The sequence below is a fragment of the Artibeus jamaicensis genome, unplaced genomic scaffold (assembly GCF_021234435.1).
Source record: "Artibeus jamaicensis isolate MK-2021 breed Jamaican fruit bat unplaced genomic scaffold, CSHL_Jam_final scaffold_537, whole genome shotgun sequence".
Classification (NCBI taxonomy): domain Eukaryota; kingdom Metazoa; phylum Chordata; class Mammalia; order Chiroptera; family Phyllostomidae; genus Artibeus; species Artibeus jamaicensis.
In genome coordinates, this window is record NW_026522047.1 from 29,640,748 (window position 1) to 29,659,821 (window position 19,074).

Consider the following 19,074-nt stretch of genomic DNA (forward strand, 5'->3'; position numbering starts at 1 on the left):
GGGAAATACAGGGATGAACATAAGGAAAAAAAGTAAATACATCTATTCCAGCACAAGTAGATTCCCAAGAATCAATAAAGAAAGCCTCAACTATGCTTTCCCTTCAGTCTTCTTAGCTTTATCAAATTTGAAAACAGGAAAGGGGTAGTGAACAGGTCAAAAAAGTTACTCTGAGGTTGCCTCAAGGTGCCAAAAAGTTACTCTGAGGTTTTCATTTCATTTTGTAATGTTCTCACTGTTTTTTTCTACACGCAGCATGAATGCATTTTTTCTCAGGAGCCCTGCGACCCATAAGCCCAGGTCCCCTTGTCACCTAGCACTCATGGTCCACAGAAGAAAAATCCTGCTGGCCTCCTGGGAAGCTGTGCCAGAGCTCCAAATTTAGCATACTCCACAGATTTAGGAAGCAAAAGAGAATTTATTACTTTTCTGAGGAACATACTGAAGTTCTCTATGTTTAAAGATCCTGGAATGATTTTAAATCAATGCAAATTTTCTTTGTAATATGTATGGCAAAATGAGCTCATGCATAACTAACAGAGGCAAAATTTCTAGAAGTACGCTACTTCTTTTTCCTACTTCCAGGGCATTTGATTTAAAATCCCTAAAGGAGCCATATAAGTGGGTGGAGACAAGTTTTAAGACAAAGAGATGTTTCAGCCTCTAAGAATCCTATCCAAGAGGATGGGCAAGAGGAGTTGTCATTTGAGAGCATTACTGAGGTTTAGATCTGGAAGTAATCTTAAAACTCAGCCATTGCAAACCTCTTTTTTAAGGCAAGAGAATGAGGCATATTTCCTTTCTTAAACAAGTAAAGCTTTCAAACTCATGTTTTCTTAAAAAGTCCCACTTACATAATACTATATTACCAATCGATATATTGTAAAATTGCGAAAATATATACCAGTTACAATTCTAAAATACTTAGCTTCCTTTAAAAGTCCTCATTTGTCAACTTGAAAACTGCAGGTTACAGAAACTGACATTTTGGATGTTGAGAAAACAGGTCCTTTGGAAATTAAAAAGTTAAAAATGAAACGAGGGGTGCATTTTTTTCTAAGGAATATGACAAATAATTTTGGGAAGTATTAGAATTTCACAGCTGTTCAGGAAAATCCTCACATTTCCCAAAATAACACTTTGCACAAACATGTAAGGATGTTACATCTGTCATCAATCCCAGATTGCTCATGGGGGCGGGGGGTTGGCCAAACCACAGTGTTGTGTTCTGGGGGCCAGAACCTTGACTGCTGTGAACTGGAGCTCCCACGGCAGGCAGAACGCAGGCTCTGCCAGAGGATCCTCCACGTCAGTGAACTAAGGGAACGGTGGGGGGGGGCTGCCACCACTCCAAAAGCCAATGTTTCCTACAAGCTATGAAAGAATATTTGCAATATTATTCAGCTGAGATTCCTACGCATATTTAAACAGGCCTATCGTTTAAATCCTGACTCATCTCCAAGATTGTCTGTTGCTCGTTTATTTTTCAATAGTCAACTTTTGATGCTCATTTTAATTTCACTTTACCTCTGTGAAATCATTGGGGAGGTAAAGAATATATAATGTGATAACCATGGAAAGCCACTAAAAATTAATTGGTAACCCTGCTGCGGATTGACATGGATGACCGTCCCAGGGGTCACGTATTATCAAACATGACTGATTTTCAAAGCTCCTGACTCAAGGAAATTAGTCTAGTGTGTGTGGCTGTCTATTCCTCTTTACTCAATCTATGGTTCATCTGTAAATAAAGTTATAAAGTTTTACTGAAAAGGGTTGTTTGTTATTCTTAATAAAACAGTTGACCTTGAGCTATTGGTGTATTTGCTTCCTACATTTACACAAAGGGCAAATCTTCATTAAAAAAAATGATAGTCATTCATTCCCAGATACACAGATTGTATCTGTGAAGATACCATCATTAAGAGATTATACATGGTCTCTGGCTTCCTGAAGTTTACATTCCAGCCCAACAAACAGGAAATGATAAGCAGTGGGAGACAACTATGCCTGGGAAAATAAATGTGCTATGAAAGCATGAGAAATGTCAATGACCCTGACTGAGCTAGCATAGAGACTGAAAAGAGGAGTCAAGTCTTTCCAGAAGAACTAATTTGACCAGTAGGGTGAACAGAATTTATCTAGACGAAAAGGAGCATGAACAGTGTTTCAGACAAAGGAAAGAGCAGATGCAAAAGCTCAGAAGATAATAAATTGTTTTTCTTGAAGTTCTGTTTGGCTGGGCTAAGGAGAAAGGAAGAAGCAGAATGGATAGGGAATGCAAGTAGTTTCAATCATTTTAACTAATTTTGACATTTCCCAGTGAATGATGGGGAATCACTGAAGGGTTTAAGCAAAAAATTTTAAAAAATTTAAATTAAGAATAAATGAATGTGTGTATATATGATGATAATACATATTTGCATTTCAGAAAGATCACTAGTCACAGAATGGAGAAGAGATTGGGGGAGTCAGGAGACAGACAGGGAGATTACCCAATCTCTAGATAAAGGTAAACTCTCCAGGGAAAGTACAGGGGAGGAAGGAAAGTGATAGAGCCCCCAAAATTCAGCCACACGTGACTGGTGGCCATCCTGTTTGCTAGCACAACTCTCAACATCCAGAAACACCCAGAGGCTGCCTGATCTCTTACTGCAGCATTACAGACTTGGCAGATCAGTCACAATGAGATGAAGTAAAACAAAAGCAAATGGTAAAAAATATTTGAGTATTTGTTTTGTTGTGCAAATGTGGCCACTGGGAGAAAGCTAAAACTAAGGCATAAAAATGCAAGTTCAAACTTTGTTGATGAAGTGACATATTCCATCTTTAAATACAAAAAAAATAGAATATGTATTTAAAAACCCAAAGTCTCAAAATACTTTTAAAGACATTTAAGTCTAACTTTAATCCATTTAACATAATTAATTTAAACACAATCTGCCAAAGTTTAATTTACATATCTCCTGACAGCTGCTTCGTTTGGAAGTGGCCGCTTTTTTAGACACCAGTAGTTTGGTAAATCCATGGCAGTGGACTGCAAACCAGTTTCCATGTTGATTTAATGCTGTTTTAAGTTTACAAGAAAAATGCCACTGTGTAAACAACAGACATTTTGATTAAACACTCGAGTTCTTATTTTGGCTGTTAAATCAATAATGCAGCTGGATTGAAAGTCGTTTACATTCCCTCCAGACTGGGCTTCGGTTCAGCTGGTATTGCACTGACATCATTTTCCAGCGGATCCGGCTGCTCAAAGCACAGATCCTTTACAACCGCAACATTTTCAACTGTTAACACATTTCAAGAAGAAGATCTCACAAATGGCCTGTGCTTAAAATAGGACAGACGATCCAAAAATAGTCTTTCATCTAATGTGTACTGTGCTAGTACAAAATGTTTAAGGTGATTAACACGAGTCCAAGACAAAGGCCTTTGGTGCTACTTGTTATCTTTCCCTTCACCTGAAACCGCCTTTGCAAGGTCTCTCCTTTTCCTTTCTATAGTAGGTCAATTAATATGTAACTCGGAGTAATGGTTCTCAAATTTGTTTTGGTAGCAGAGCACCTGAAAGCCAGGATGCTTTTTCCTAAACAACAAGCTCTGGGTAAAACCTCATAGATACTGAGATACTATTTAATAAACCTATACAAACTAGAAATACCTTACAAAAAATAATGATAACACCTCATTGCAGAGTCACAGCATGAAACCACAACTAGTAGCAAATATGACTGTTAGAAAAAAAGGCAGTGGAACAACCTTGGTAGGCCATGATGAGTGTTTCAAAGAACATTAATTGAAAGCCTGCATATTTACTGTTAGTGACCACAAGTTAAAGAAAAATTATGAGGCAAAAATGTTAAAATGTATTCAAGACCTTTTAATAACTATTATTTTATGTGAATCAGGAAGAATGTCACCATGATTCCATTTCAGCAGCAAGACACCTGCATCTTGCTGGCTGAATGAAAGGATGCTAGGCGGAGCCTGGGCTCAAGAATCACGAATTCAGAGCTCTCAACAGCAAGACCTCAACTTGCTTACCTGCAGAAATTCTCTGACATTAGATCCCAGGACACGCAAGATCGTATCGTAACCAGATTCTTGACAAAAGACAAAAAACATCTTCCCAAACATTTGGAGGATTTCTCCAGCATTGAGATCTATTTTATAGGTTTGAGAGAATAACAAAAAAAAAGACCATGTTATAGGTAGAATATTGTTAACGGGAAGAATGAAGTTACATGCATAATAAAAAATTAAATATCCTCAATTTTTGTGCATAGTAAATATGCATCATATAAAAAATTTCTGGCAAGGGCAATACAATGAAATCTGAGAAGACAATATATTACTATGTTAACAGTGTAGATTTGTACTTAATAGCAAAGTAATCCGTTTCTCACCTTCTATGACAAACTAGTTCATTAAGTTTGAGATTTTTAAAAATGTATATTTAATGTACAACTTATTTTTTCTGGAAAATACAGAGAGATCTTGAAAATCATCCAGCATGCACCTGATAATATTTTGGTGCAAAATGATTCCTCTTTACCAGAGTATACATATTAATAAGTCAGATGCACAGAGTATATACCCTAATATCCTGCATTTTTGTTTATATCCAATTATTATTATTTCTTAAAACTTTAAGATGTTTTTGTAAAATCTATCTTAGTCACTATCTCACTCAACATAGAGATGCAACAATTTAATCAATTCCCTTATTCAAAATATAGGCTTTTCCGTTGTTTTTTTTTAACCACTCAGACTGCGTTCTCTGCCTCTTACTCTTCCAAAGGAAAAGAAGAATGATCACCAATGGCTATAGGCAGCTGCAAAAGCAACACCAAGAGCCAGCTTCATGCTAAGGCTTTTCCAATTTTTGATAATGTAAGTAATTTTAAAGTGATAGCACATATAAACCTTAATGCAAATGAATCTAATAATTTCTTTTTTTTAATATTTTATTTATTTTCAGAGACAAGGGATGAGAGGGAGAAAGAGAGGGAGAGAAACATCAATGTGGTTGCCTCTCATGGGTCTTCCACTGTGGACCTGGGCTGCAACCCAGGCACGTGCCCTGACTGGGAATTGAACGCGCGACCCTTTGGTTTGCAGGCAGGCGCTCAATCTACTGAGCCACACCAGCCAGGGCTAAATCTAATAATTTTTTTAGAAAATATTTCTAAAAGATTTGAACATTTTTTCAAAGTGTATGATTTCTTTTTGAACTCTGTCCTCAACCACACTAGATATTTAATTTTTAAAATTGACAATGTATATGAAAAATATTTTATATTCATTTCAGTTTTGATTACTAATGAGATTGTATCTTCTTCCTCTTATTCATAACAATTTATCATTTTTTCAAATTCTTTCATTCTGCAGCAGGTAGTATTTGCTCTTCTAGTTACATTTGGCAAAGTTAAAAAACTTCTTTCTACTGTATCCAAACTGTAGCCTGGTTACAAATAAAGCACTTCTGAGAATGAGACAGTACTTCGAGAAAGACTTTTTATCCATGAAGATTTCTCTTTGAATTTTGCTGTCTCTACATGAGCTTTGTCTGGTATAGAGCTGTTTCCTATTCCTTTTACCAATAGCTATCAAAACTTGTCATTACGAAAGAGATTTGGTAATATTATCTTTTGCATACTACACTTGTGTAATCACTGCGCTGTTGACATCATAGCATCAGTTCTTACATTATTAACTTATTACATTAAGAATCAATATTTTTCTTCTTCCCCAACACATGGCTTTTTGTGGGGAGGCCACAGGGCAGAGAGCTCCTCTAGTCCCTGAAGAGTCTGTGAAAGGAAAAATAGGACTCAGCACAGCCTGAGCCTAACATTATGTCAACATCTTCCCCACCAGGGCGGGGCAGTGTACAACCTGCGTAATTATACAACGTGATCTTGGACTGTGCATTCCTTTGGGCTTCTGTGTATAACTTAGCCGAAGAAGGGAAGTCATATTCAACTTACTGAGGACTTTGCTCGCAGCAGCAACCAAATCGTAAGTTTTAGAATCATCATATATTATTCTGACGAGGAACTGCCCTTCTTCATCTAACTGTGCCTCTTTTCTGGAAAACAAAAATGGGACAGAGAAATGGAAAAAGTTGGAATAAGAGAACAAGTTCTGTAGTTAACCATGATTGTATAAGCAATGGTTTTATATCTAAAACGGAATTTATTGTTGGCAAATTTGTTTAAATCAATGTGTTGTACTTTAAAAGTGTAATGATTGGGAGGAGGTGATTTCACATTCCCCTCCCCAAATTAAAATGATACAGGTAAGTTCATTTTAGCAGGGCTAACTTTTATAAAGTACCTTCACACCCAATACGACATCTGATATTAAATATAACCAAGAACTAACTTTGGGTTTAATAAACAGCAAATACTTTTGTTTAGTCCCTATACATGCCAGGCATTGTTCTAGGCTGTGGGAACACAATATTCAGTCGCACAAACAAAAGTACTTGACCTCTTGGAACATATGTATTCCAGGAGGGGAGACAAAATAGACAAGAAACTAATTAGTAACACATATAATAGTAAGTTGCTTAGAGAAAAATAAAGCCGGGGGGTTTAAGTTCAGTAGCTGGAAGCCTCACTGAGTAGCTGGTCATTGAGTGGAGACTGAAGGAGCTCTAGGAGGCGCCATGAGCCACCTGGGGAAGCCTGTTCTGGGCAGAGGAAGAGCACGTGCCAAGGGCTAGATGAAAGCAGCCTGGGAAGGTGGAGGAATGGCAGAGGTCAGAGTGGCTGGAACAGAGGTGAGGCAGAGTAGCTGTAAGAGGACGGATCGGAGGTAACCTGGGGTTGGACATTGGAATGACTCTGCCACTTCCTTGAAAGAAACAGAGGGTCCTAGCACATGTGATGGGAGCACCGAGAACAGCAGACCTGGTTAAAAGGGTCAGTCCTGCTACAGCACTGAGAATGGGCCAAAGGGTCTCCGCCAGAGCAAGAAGCCCAGTTAAGAGCCTACTGCCAAATGCTGGTGAGAAATGCTGCGGACTTGGTTCAGAGAGGAATTAGTGGAAGGAGTGAAAAGTGGTCCATGTTGGGAATTCTGAAGGCAAATTCAACATGATACGCTGATGGACCGAATACATGGTGTGAGAGAAGGAGAGGACACAAGAATGACACTGACGTTTTGGCTTGAGCCACTGGATAGATGTTGTCACCAGTAATGAATTGGGAAAGACTATTGGAGGTGGACAGGTAGATCTCCACTATTGGAGATCAAGAGCTGTTTCAAACATATTGAAGTTTGCACGTCAAGTGGACAGATAATATCTTCTAACATATTCTTAGCTTAATAAAGTTGCTCAAAATATATACAATATTAATAAAAATCATTAGAGTCATTTTTAATAGTTGTCACGATTGCACACATATATTTATGTTGATAGGACTTAAAGGTTATTTTTTTCAAACAGTGTCCAAAGGGGGAGAAAAATCCATTGTCCAAAATATTGCTGGCTATAGAAGAAAAACAAGAAGTTTCCAGGTCTCTTTTCCAATGTTAAATTTACAAAAATATGTGGAACTTGGACATCCGTCTCTAACCCTCAATTTAATTCTTCTGAATCCTATACACTGCCAGGAAGGAGAGACGAGTCACTATTCTTAAGTAAATTTTCAACCCAGTGGCCTGAAATAGCTTCTTAAAGGGTTCCAAGGCTGGCCCTGTGTCCCTGGGCCACTTTCCCTCCCTCGGAAGCTGATAGCAGAGCTGCTGCTCGAGTCTCTGGTGCCACTGTCTGTTCAAGGGAACGATTCCAAACAGTGGCATGTCTCAGGTTCAGGTGGGGCAGAGACAGTCTTTAAAAACCAGTGTTCTTCAGAGCATACCATTTGTTTGCCCGCAACTATGTGTAGCAGGGCATGTGGTGGGGGGGCATGGTTTGACAGGCACAGAAATTTGAATTTCAGAGCGCACAATCCAAATGAACTTGGACAAATCACATAGAGCACCTGAGCAATAAAATCCCTCTTTTCTAAAATCGGAAAAATAATATAACCCATCTACCACAACTTTAAAAAGATAAAATGTGCAAAGGGATGTTCTAAGCAGTTGAAGCATTATATATATATATATATATATATATATATATATATATATATATTGCTAATTACCATAATACCTCCCATGTTTACCTGTTGGAAAATCTAGAGAACTACAGAAAAGCTGTGAAATTCTTCTCCCTTTGGCTGAACATGCACAGCTATTAAATGAGAGGAACACACCTTCAATGCCTCGTCTTTTTAATACTCAAAGTCAGTGAAATATTCCTAAATTATGACAATATAATCTACAAACACTGGCACATCTTTCAATAAATGCTATTATATATCTTATGCACTCTAATTTCTATTTGTACAAAAATATAAAATACAGATGCCCCTTGACTTATGATGGGGCTATGTCCCAATAAACTTCCCATAAGTTGGAAATATAAGTAAAAAATAAGGTAAGTAAAAAATGCACTTAATATACCTAACCTAGCCTACCTAGAACGTGCTCAGAGCACTTACATTAGCCTGCAGTTGGACAAAACCACCTGACACAAAACATGTTTTCTAATGAAGCCTTGATAGGTTATGTAATTTGTGAACTACAGTATCTAAAAAATGCTGGCGACACAAGACACTGTGGAGTGTCAGTTGTTCACCCTCATCTGTGGCGTGGCTGTCGGGGGCTCACTGCCCCGGGTCTCATGTGAAAGCATTGTACTGCTCACCACTAGCCCAGGGAAAGGATAAAAATTCTAAAGTTGAAATATGGTTGCTACTGAATGCATATTGCTTCCCCACCATTGCAAAGTCAAAAAATCCTAAGTCAAAGCATAGTAAGTCAAGGACCATTTATATGAGAAAGAAAAAAACTTTAAAAATCCTTCACCATTTTGAGATAACAGCTGCTAATATTATATTCAAGTTGTTCATGTTGGAATACACTTGTATAAGTAACACACATGAGATTATACTGCTTTAAAACCTCCTTTTCGACTTTCTATTTGATGGACATCTCTTCATGTTATTAAATATATTTCAGTACCTTGACTGCATAAAACTACATTCTATAGACATATTAAAGTTTTAGCAGATATGTAGATTGCTTTGATTTTCTCACAAGTATAAACAATGTTGTGATGAATATTTTGTAACTAACAAATATATTTCTGCCCTGGCTGGTGTGGCTCAGTGCATTGAGCGCCAGCCTGCAAACCAAAGGGTCACAGGTTCGATGCCCAGTCAGGGCACGTGCCTGGATTGCAGGCCAGGTCCCCAGTGGGAGGCATGAGAGGCATCCACACATTGATGTTTTTCTCCCTCTCTTCCTCTATCTAAAAATAAATAAATAAAATCTTTAAAATATATTTCTGCATAAAATAGAATAAGTATCTGGAAATGGAATTGTTGATTTTGAAGAACACGGATAGCCTAACTTTTCTCATTTTGTCACTAACATTTTATTATGGAAAAGCATTGGTCTATAGATTGGCATTTTGAAGTTTCTGACTTAGAGCATTCCCATAAATTTTTAATTAAATATATATTAAAGTACAAATTAGTTCATGCTCTTACTGTGCCCTATTCTGTTTCTTCCAGTTGGGCTAAATCACATGGCATATATTTCCATAATAAACTCAGTCTCTCGGAAACACCAATCCATTACAACCATTAAGTGAATGAGATACAAATAGATGGCAAAGTTCCTCTAAATAAAATAGAGAATGGCCATTTCCCTAAAATTGCCCTAACCATGAATCAAAGCATCCCTTCTTTCCTATCTTTCATTTTAATAAAATAAGCTCCCTTATCTTTCAAGCTTTACTTCCTGAACTGATCAGCCCAGCATGATCCCGGGAGGGAGACTGAAATACAAATTAAACAGTAGGACATGAAAGGAAATAATCATTTCTATTAAAAATTTCACTCTGAATTCCAATAAAGTATTCAGAATATTTAGGGTTCCTTATTTATAGTTACCTTAAAAATCTGGGGATTTGGGGTCACTTTTCATTCTTTCTCACCAATTCCCTCCATGCCCCACTCAGGGAAAGGAGCTTTGCTACAAATTATGTGAGCAACTATTATGCCCTAGACACTTTGCTAGGCACTTTTTAATATACCAATGAACAAAAGAGATAAATTTTCCTGCTCCCACAGAACTTACATTCTAGCTGGCAGAAACAAGCAATAAGCAATAAATATAATGTACGCTCAAATTTTATAACCTATTATGAGGTGATACATGCTACAAAATAAAGGAGATCAGGATCTACTTTGGGATTATTAGGTAAAGAAGTTTCCTGTGGAGGTGTGGAAAAAATGAGTATTCTAACTTGGGAGACCTGAATACAGGTACCCAGAAAAGGAGTCTCAAAACAAGGTGTGATCTGAAGCAGAAGAGGTCAAGATATATCAAACAATTGACCTGACCAATAATAGTTCGAAGGGGTCCTATGAAACCCATTATCATAGCACATGCCATACAGTAGATAATATATTAGTGTGGTCTCATCAGTAAATACTGGGGTGGCCCATTGTCATGAGCCGTAAGGACATCATGAGTGCTGGCTAGTGTCCAACCATTATTAAAAGTAAAATCTCCCATATAAAACATAGATAATAACTGTACATAACATCTTAAAATTAAAAATGTAAACTGTTGTCCTGACTGGGTGGCTCAGTTGGTTGAGTGTCCTCCTGGACACCAAAAGGTTGCAGGTTCGATTCCTGGTCAGGGCACATTCCTAAATTGCAGGTTCAGTCCCTGGTTGGGGCATGTACAAGAGGCACCCAGTCAGCTTTTATCTCATATCAGTGTTTCTGTCTATCACTCTCTCGCCCTTCCTCTCATTCTAAAATCAATAAGCATATCCCTACGCAGGGATTTTTTTAAAAAATTCATGTTCTCTCAATTTTCAAAAACTCAATTCAATGATTCCCAATGAGTCTTAATCCATGGAGGCCAAACTCTAGTTTGAGAGAGCCACCAAGGAGTGAGAATCTTTAAATGCAGTGAAGTCTTCCTGCTTGGACCCGCTTTTAGTTGGTAAAGGACAGTCTTTTCAATTCCTTATATTCATTCATCCAAGAGCTATAAACAGTAACAGTAAATGCTTTCATGAGGGACATAGGTTTCAGCAAAATAACATGACTCTTGATATATCATTGTACTTTTCTCCAATGGGTTTCAGTAAAAGAAAACTGGCCCATGAGGCTGGAGTACTGAAAGCAACTGGGACATGAGGACTTAAAGGTCCCCATGTTTGAGTGATTTGGAGACTGACCTCAAAGAATTTCAATAAAGCAACAATTTCATATTTCATGATTCAGTAACAAAGGGCAAGTGGATCAGAATGTGCAACAGAAGCAAAGCCACAATAACAAGGAGGTCTAATCAATACTTCAGAATGTTTACCTGGAATAGAAACTTATTTAACCTCAATATCTTTTTGATACAGAAAAAGATGTTTCATTTTGCTAGACGTAAACAAAGATAACATTTCTGCACTGTTTCCCTTTTAATGAACAAAGTGGCCAAGTAGCAAATGGAAAAGCTGCAAGTATGCACATTTTCTAAGTTGTCACCCTCTGAACTGGGTCAGTTACACAGATTTCTTTTAAGTGTGTTTTCCTGTTGGTGTCTGCAGATTATCCACCCAGAACTATGACTTTCCAACACAATGAAGAAAAATATTTGCTATAGAAAGAGTCTAAAGGACATTGTTCCTTGCAAGCAGCACCAATGTCTAGTTAATATTGGCCATAACTAGATCTGGGTATGTTAAGAAAAAGAATACAGGTTTTCTGATTTATCCTCTGGTACTCATTTTAATGTGGAATACTTCTTGACCCGCCCAATAAAATGCTCCTGTGATTTTTTTTTAATTCTCAAAAATTACAGATTGGTAGGAAAACAAAGACCCAACTTGATTTTTGTGGTTATCTCATACTGTCAAAGGAAAACCCTGAAATATTACAATGGCCTGGCTTATCTCCCAGACTCCATGCTGCTCAGCCGTGGTCCAGTGAAGCTAAAAATTTGAAAAGCAAACTTTATCATTTGACTCAAAGCTTAGTTTTGCTAGGGCTGATGAAAGGGTAACAGAGATGACAGAATCAAGTGTTCAGATACTTTTCTAATATGTGTATCTTGACTTCATGTTTTTCCCCTGATAGTTGATTTTTCTCATCTTTTAGGAGCCATGGCTTAAGGATGGCAACAAAAGATTTGGAGTACATTCCGAGGTCTCTTTTGCTTTTTTTAACATGTATTTATGGTCTAGATCAGAGGTAGGCAAACTACAAGACAGTTGGTCAATTTCAGCCTACAGCTAGTTTTTGTCTTGTCCAAGAACAAAGAATGGTTTTTACATTTTCAAATGGTTACATTTTAATACTTATATAGGCACCTATATAATATCCTTGATATTGACTCCTGGTCTGCAGCACCTAAAATATGCACTATCTGGTTAAAAGAAAATTTATCTACCTTATATCTAACATTTTTTTCTTTTTCTTAAAAAAAGCAATTCAAAGCTCTTGGGAAATGGTTACAGTGTTGGGAGTGTAAGTAGATACTGAGTTTACAGTGAAGCACTGTTGGCTCTTATCCACTTAGAACTTTCTGTCTGGAATCTGTTACTTAGGATTTTATTTGTCATTAAATGCTTGGCATCCTTTCTCGCAAAGGATGGATGGCATTTCCTACCAAATCAAAAAAGCATTATGGAAATTTTATAAAATCAATTTAGATTGTTTCTCACAGACCAAAAATTTGGTACTCACGATAGAAAATAATTTTTTTCATATATTTTTTTGTGAAAAGTTAAAACTGAAAATATCTTGGACCGCTGACGCAGTGATCTTCCCTGGAGCAAAGGGTGAGGTCAGGAGAAGGGATGAGGATTCCCCAGGGAGCACTTCAAATTAAACCCCTCCAACTTCTCCTCACCTGCCCATAGACAGTGAGAATCTCTGTGCTTGGATAACCATATGCTCTTCCACAGAGCCCTTCATAATAATCCCTCAGGGGCACCAAATGGGTGGGAAACCAATGTCCTGCTGCTTTAATCCATTTACTACAGGACGCTGTACCATGTGCTCTAGTCTAGATGCTAAACTGTGTCCAAGACCAGATGAGCTCCCCCAAAGAGGATGCTGGGGGGGGGATAAAAATGAACACCATGAACACCTGGATTGCAAATGCTAGTTTAACTAATAGTATTTTCCTTTCAGAGGCACATAATCCTTGAGATAATTTTATTTAAAAAATAGGATTTGTTTTATTTTAGTGGAAAAAATTATTTGAATGATTTAAATTATGGGCATTTGAACAAATTAAAGCCACTGTTCAAAGCTACTTAAAGATATGTTAGTGTGTTTAAAGATAGTGATGGTTAATTAAAATTAATAATTTGTTTTTAAAAGTAGAATGTAACAATATTGCCAGTGTGATTTGACAGTTAAATTCTCACATCAATGTAGTCTGTATATTTTTAGATATTTTGACTTTATCTGGGGGAAAACATGGCCAATACAAACATACCACTTGATAATTTAATTTTAAAATTTTCTGATAAATGTATCTACAATGTATAAAATTTTTCATCTTTGTATTTAACAGTGACCTAAATTGATAATGGGTAGGATATGGATTCTAAATCTGGTTAAAATACACAATGACTATTTAACCATATAGCCATCTTTAATTGTGCTCTAAAAAAATTCATTTTCACAGCATATCCACCAGAAAAATTGGACATTTCTATCTTACAGATGAGAAAACGTCTTGTGATGAATATGTTTGATGTTTTGATAAATTCACAAAGAAAGTGGCTTTAAAAATCCTATAATTGTTCCAATGCATAAAATCTTGCTCTTTATGCCTGCCTTCTATGTAGCTGTCCACTAAACAAAATAATAATGATGAAGGTATTAATATGGTTCAGAGAATATTGAAATCCCAAAGTGAAGCTTAGTGCCTAGATTCTCATTTGATTCAACTGCATAAGACAGTATGTAGATGTGCCCTGTGGGTAACATAAATACTGCTTACGGATCCAGACCCAAGAGAAGGAAAAGGTGCATTTTAGTGCTTAACATTTAACACTGGTCATTTCCATGGAAATATATTTATAGAATATCCCTATCTTGTAGCTGCATAATAAGGCTTGATTGCTAATAATTGCAATGCATTTTGGAAAAAGTAACTCGAAAGTATCATCTACTTGACATAATTAAGTGTAATCAGTGAGGACAGGAAATGAGAGTTTATAATAACAACGTGTTCTCTGCCCACGCAGGTACCACACCTTCTACCTCCATTTCAACGTGACAATTGTTCCCATTGTAAACTGTTGTTCCGATTCGAAAATCCTTAAACACGGTTTTGGTTTTAGCTGGTTGGTTGTGGTTATCTATACGACAATTTAAATGCAAATTTCACCAGAATGAGAGAGAAACAAAAGAAGTCTGGCAGCAGGATGACCCATCATTTCAACAGGTTTAAACCCTCACCCAGAGTCCTGGGCTCACAGTTCTAGACTGACTGGGATGCCCTCCTGCAATTGACAGCCTTCATCACAGTAGAAACCAAAAAGGTGTGGGATGCGGGGATGATCTGGAGAAAATGAAAGAGCAAGCATTCCAATTTCACTTTATTTCATAATGAATAAATGTACCTGATTCACAGTTACTCAAGAAATAGTCTCAAGAGAAGCGAGTTTTAGCATATCGAAATGGCTTAACTATTTTCGTGTCTGCAAGGTGTGTCAATTTTAAAGGAGCCAAGGTCTTCCGTTTGTTTCTAAGGCCACTGGGAGCTTGAACGTGGCGGAGGCCTTTGTGGTCCCCCAGGCCCTTCTCTGCGTGGGAGCCGCCAGGCCTGCGGAGCCTGGGAGCCATCAGACCCTGGCAGCGCGTTCCCACGCTCAGGCCGGGTCGGGAGGCCGCGGTGACCCAGAGGCTCCTTCCCTTGGCTCTCGCCCTCCCAGCCTCGCCCCGCCCGGGCCGCCCCTCCTCTCGGGGTCCCGCTCGGGAGCGTGGGAGCGCAGCTGCAGCCGCGGTGGCGGGCGGAGGCGTCTCCGAGATGCGCTCCCGCGACCCGAGCAGGAAGCGGAGAACGAATCAATCGAGGAGCGGGCGACAGCGTGCGTGGAAGCCGGGGGACCCTTCACGCGCGGCGCCAGCGCGGGGCCTAAACCCGAGGAGCCCGTCACTTACTTGATGTCTTCCCATACCTCCAGGCCATAATTGCGGATCACCAGCAGCTCCAGCGCGTGGTTCACAAATCCATACTGCGGAGACAGAGGAAAACCTGGGAGTCAGACAGCAGCTGTGGGTGGGAAGGGCTTGAGCGCGAGTTTGCTGACACTGCGGTGCTTTAACCTCGTACCCCGCTCTCTGGATCCAATCTATTCGATGTACTAACTGTTAAAGAGGGGCATCAGAGGGGCCCAAGCCACGCCTCAAGAAAAGGCAGATCTTTTCCATCACCGTCTACCCCACCCCCATGCCACCTTCCTATCCCCATTCACCTGCCAGTCTGTGCAGCGCGAAAGCGCCGCAGAGGGGACGGGAACCTGCACCTCCCACACCAAGGCGCTCGGTCTCCCACGCCCGCGGGGCCGGCCTGAACCGGGAAGCCCCCGCGCCTCCGCCGCAAGCCCCCTTCCCAAGCTCGGGAAGCCGCTGCGCCGTGCAGTACAGCTGACCTCCTTGCTGGCAAAGGCATCCACTGCCCCGCCGCTGCCCACGGCGTTCCCACCTCCCCAGCCTCGGCTGCAGGCCAACAGCGAGGCTGCTCCAGCGATCAGAGGTGCGCTCGCTGTCCGAGCCCCGCGCCAAGCTCCGGTGGCACAGCCGGTTCCCTTAGGCAGCCAGGCCGGTCCAGCGGGGTGTGAGTATTGAGCCTGACCCGGCTGAGGGCACTCACCATAGTGTCTGCGCTCGGAGCTGGGGAGGCAGCCCTCACGGAGAGGCACAGTGGAAGGGACCCAGGCGGCGGCTGCAAAGGCGACCGCGCAACAGGACCCGGGCTGCGGCACGGAGCTGGAATTAGCGCAGCCTTCCCAGCCCATCTTGATTGCCATCTCTTCCCAGCCAATGGAGAGTCGAGCCGCAGGGGGCTGACCGCGGCCTCCTAGTTTTCAACCAGTCAGAAGCAGAGGAGGGAATTCAGATGCTGTCACCACTGTTTCGCTCCAGAGCCTTCCCGCCCCCCTCCCAAGTGACAAGGCTTTCAGTCGAGGCCACAACAATGAGTGTAGAGAAGCCTCAGTTCTGTTCCTTGCATGAATTTTGGGACAGGGAAAATGCAGGTATTGTAGTCCTACCAAATATATTCTCAGAGGCAGGAAAACCTGAGTAGAGCTTTGTGTGTGTTTAACTTGCAACGCACAAGCCTTAAAAGGAATAGGCCCTTACTGTCAACAACTTCTTCTTTATTGTCATCTTGCTGATAAATATTTCCTTTGTGGCTTGGTCCCTCAACAGTTTGTGGTAAACTTCAAGCTGATAATACTGAGCTTGCCATATTTTACTTTCTTTCAGTCAGTGAGTGAGGCTAGCTGAAAGGGCCAGGTAAAGTTTTCAGTAATACAGTTTCGTGAGCATGGTGTCAAAACCAGCTCTGCTCATTACAGAACTTCTCTACGAGATTCAGTAACGGTCTGTGCTTGATCCTGGTGGGACACCTGATCCCACATCACAGCCAGGAATCATGAATCCGAAGTTTTTAACTGCCCAGAATTGGGTCGCTGTTTGCTGTTTTCCTGATGAACTGGAAAAGGCGAAGTACAAAATGGACAGACTTTCCATTAATCCAAGTTCAGTCTGTACTCTACCAGGCACTTGGGTTAGTTCACGTTCTGAGTCCCACCACGGAGAAGAAGAAAGTGTCTGTTGATTAAAACTCTGCGTTTGAGTTACGTGATCACAACTGACCAGGGTTAGGTCAAAAGTGAGGAAGGGAAGGTGAGCATTGCTTCCAGATCTACAGTGTCAAGTGGACCTGAGAGGCTAAGATGACATTTTATGATCTGAATAGTTTGCTGTGAGAGCAATTTCAAGACCATTAGGGAAAATGTCAAAGCAATAAAACTACTGGCATTCATGTCCAGAGACCTCTCTTGAGGTATAACTGGTGCAGAAATAATTACATAAGAAACAAACAAAACAACAAATAACTTATAAAATATTAATTTCCATCAATGGCAGAGTGATAAAATAAATTATAGCTTTTCATACCATGAAACTTTATACAATTATTAAAATGTTAAAACATTATCAGCTACAATACAGCCCATTTCTCTATATAAACACAAAAATCTAGACACAAAATGATGCAGAAAATATATTTTTAAATAAACAAATGACACATGAAAGCTATCACCTTCCATGTTTTTTATCGTCACCTTAGGACATATTTTCATTGCTTTTAGAGAGAGTGGATGGGAGAGGGAGAAACACTGATGTGAGAGAAAGGCGTGGAAGCATGGACCGGCTGCCTCCAGTCCACACCCGGGCAGGGGATGGTGTGCGCCCAGATTGGGCATCTATGTGCCCTTACCGGGAACTGAGTTCGCAACCTTTCATTTATGAGATCGCACTTCACCCAGCTGAGCCACACCAGCGAGGGCTAGCTTTCAATTTTTTAATGGTTGTACGATGTAAGGTATTATTTGAATAATAAGAACACATACACGTACACTGGCAATAAGCATAACCTTCTGGGAAGATGTATAGGAAATGTTTGAGATGTCTTTTGTCTGTAATTAAAACCAGTAGCTGAAGGGACCAAGACTTTTACGTTCCGTATTATGACCTTCTGTATCTTTTGATTTTTTTTCTATTTGCATGAAATAATATTTAAACTTGTTAAAAACACCTTTTCTCCTATTTTGACCTATCTTCCTTTGAATAGCTGCGGTGTCTTTACTTTAGACTCTCTATAGGTAAAACACAGGGGAGAAAATGGCTCTCTGGTGATGAAAAATGAGGAGAGATAGAGAGAAAATGAATAATGAGCATCCCTGCCAACTTTTTCTCTATCTGAAGTTCTAACTTTCATGCTCATTGTTCTTTTTGTCCACTGAATGTTTGAACTTATTGACCTTTTTGTCCAATACCTATTTGCATTCATAAATATGTATACTATTTTTTCTAATTGTCTTACATTCTCTCTGATTCAAGGAAGTTATGTTCACTGAAACATGGCCAACTTTTGCTCAGCCCACAAGTTACTACAAAGGATATGATGATTAGAGAGAGAAGGCATCCCTCCGCCCTTCAAGAACCCAAAAGAGGTCACTACGTTTCTGTAAGTGCCCTCCTTACCCATTGTCCTTACTGCTCACAAAGGAGCAGAGAAAACAGGCTACAAGTAAGTTATGCCATATTCTCAGAAGCAATACATCGCCCTCCTCTGTACGGCCCAACCTGAAGAGAGTCAATTAGGGAGGCAAAGCGGAAGCTTAGGGTATGGCTTAGCCAGCCATAAAGTCAGTGCTATTTGAAGATCAGTCCAATACATAAATAGTACATAAATCAAAAGGTGGTACATGGTTGTCAGAAGTGTAAGCTGAAATGGCTCACATTTTCAGCTAATAAAAATATAGTAGATGGCCAAGTGAAGTATTAGATGTATTAAATATTTTCAAGGCTTTTCTAATGATGTGGAAATAACAAACTGTATGTTGAGGATAAAGAATACGTTTTGGGAAATGTTCTTAGGTCTGTGAAAGTGTTGGTGTTTGGCCAGTTTTTCTACCATGGAATCAAGACTTCTATTTTTGGATGTTACTGTGGAGCAGGGTGTTTGTTAATTTCAACAATTACTTATGCAGCGATTTGCATTATATTCATATGCTTCTTTAATATGCATGGCTCAGAGCCCAATAATTGTTTCTCCATGAACCCTCTGCTGCTAGTATTGGAGAGAACCACAAGCATCAAACCTCTCACTATTTTTGTTAATACAATCACTCAGTACTTAAAGCAAGGAACTCAGCATGCTTACAAGCAAAGTAAAAAGTAC

General features: G+C 39.6%; 1 protein-coding gene and 1 pseudogene across 2 annotated transcripts in view; both read right to left on the minus strand.

Annotated features, from left to right (window-relative positions):
- GUCY1B1 (guanylate cyclase 1 soluble subunit beta 1) overlaps positions 1–16,094 on the minus strand; it is a 31,560-nt gene extending 15,466 nt beyond the window's left edge. Inside the window, exons 1-4 of one of the 2 annotated variants that reach the window (XM_037125723.2) lie at positions 15,973–16,094; positions 15,261–15,334; positions 5,994–6,094; positions 4,048–4,166 (exon numbers count right to left, since the gene is read on the minus strand). In XM_037125723.2, the coding sequence (XP_036981618.2) occupies positions 4,048–4,166; positions 5,994–6,094; positions 15,261–15,334; positions 15,973–15,975 (297 nt within the window). In that variant the 5' untranslated portion in view covers positions 15,976–16,094. Of the gene's footprint in view, positions 1–4,047; positions 4,167–5,993; positions 6,095–15,260; positions 15,335–15,972 lie in introns of those variants that run through there. The other variant, XM_037125724.2, reaches the window with a different exon arrangement.
- LOC119034650 (uncharacterized) lies at positions 4,765–4,958 on the minus strand (annotated as a pseudogene).
- Positions 16,095–19,074: the final 2,980 nt, after the last annotated feature.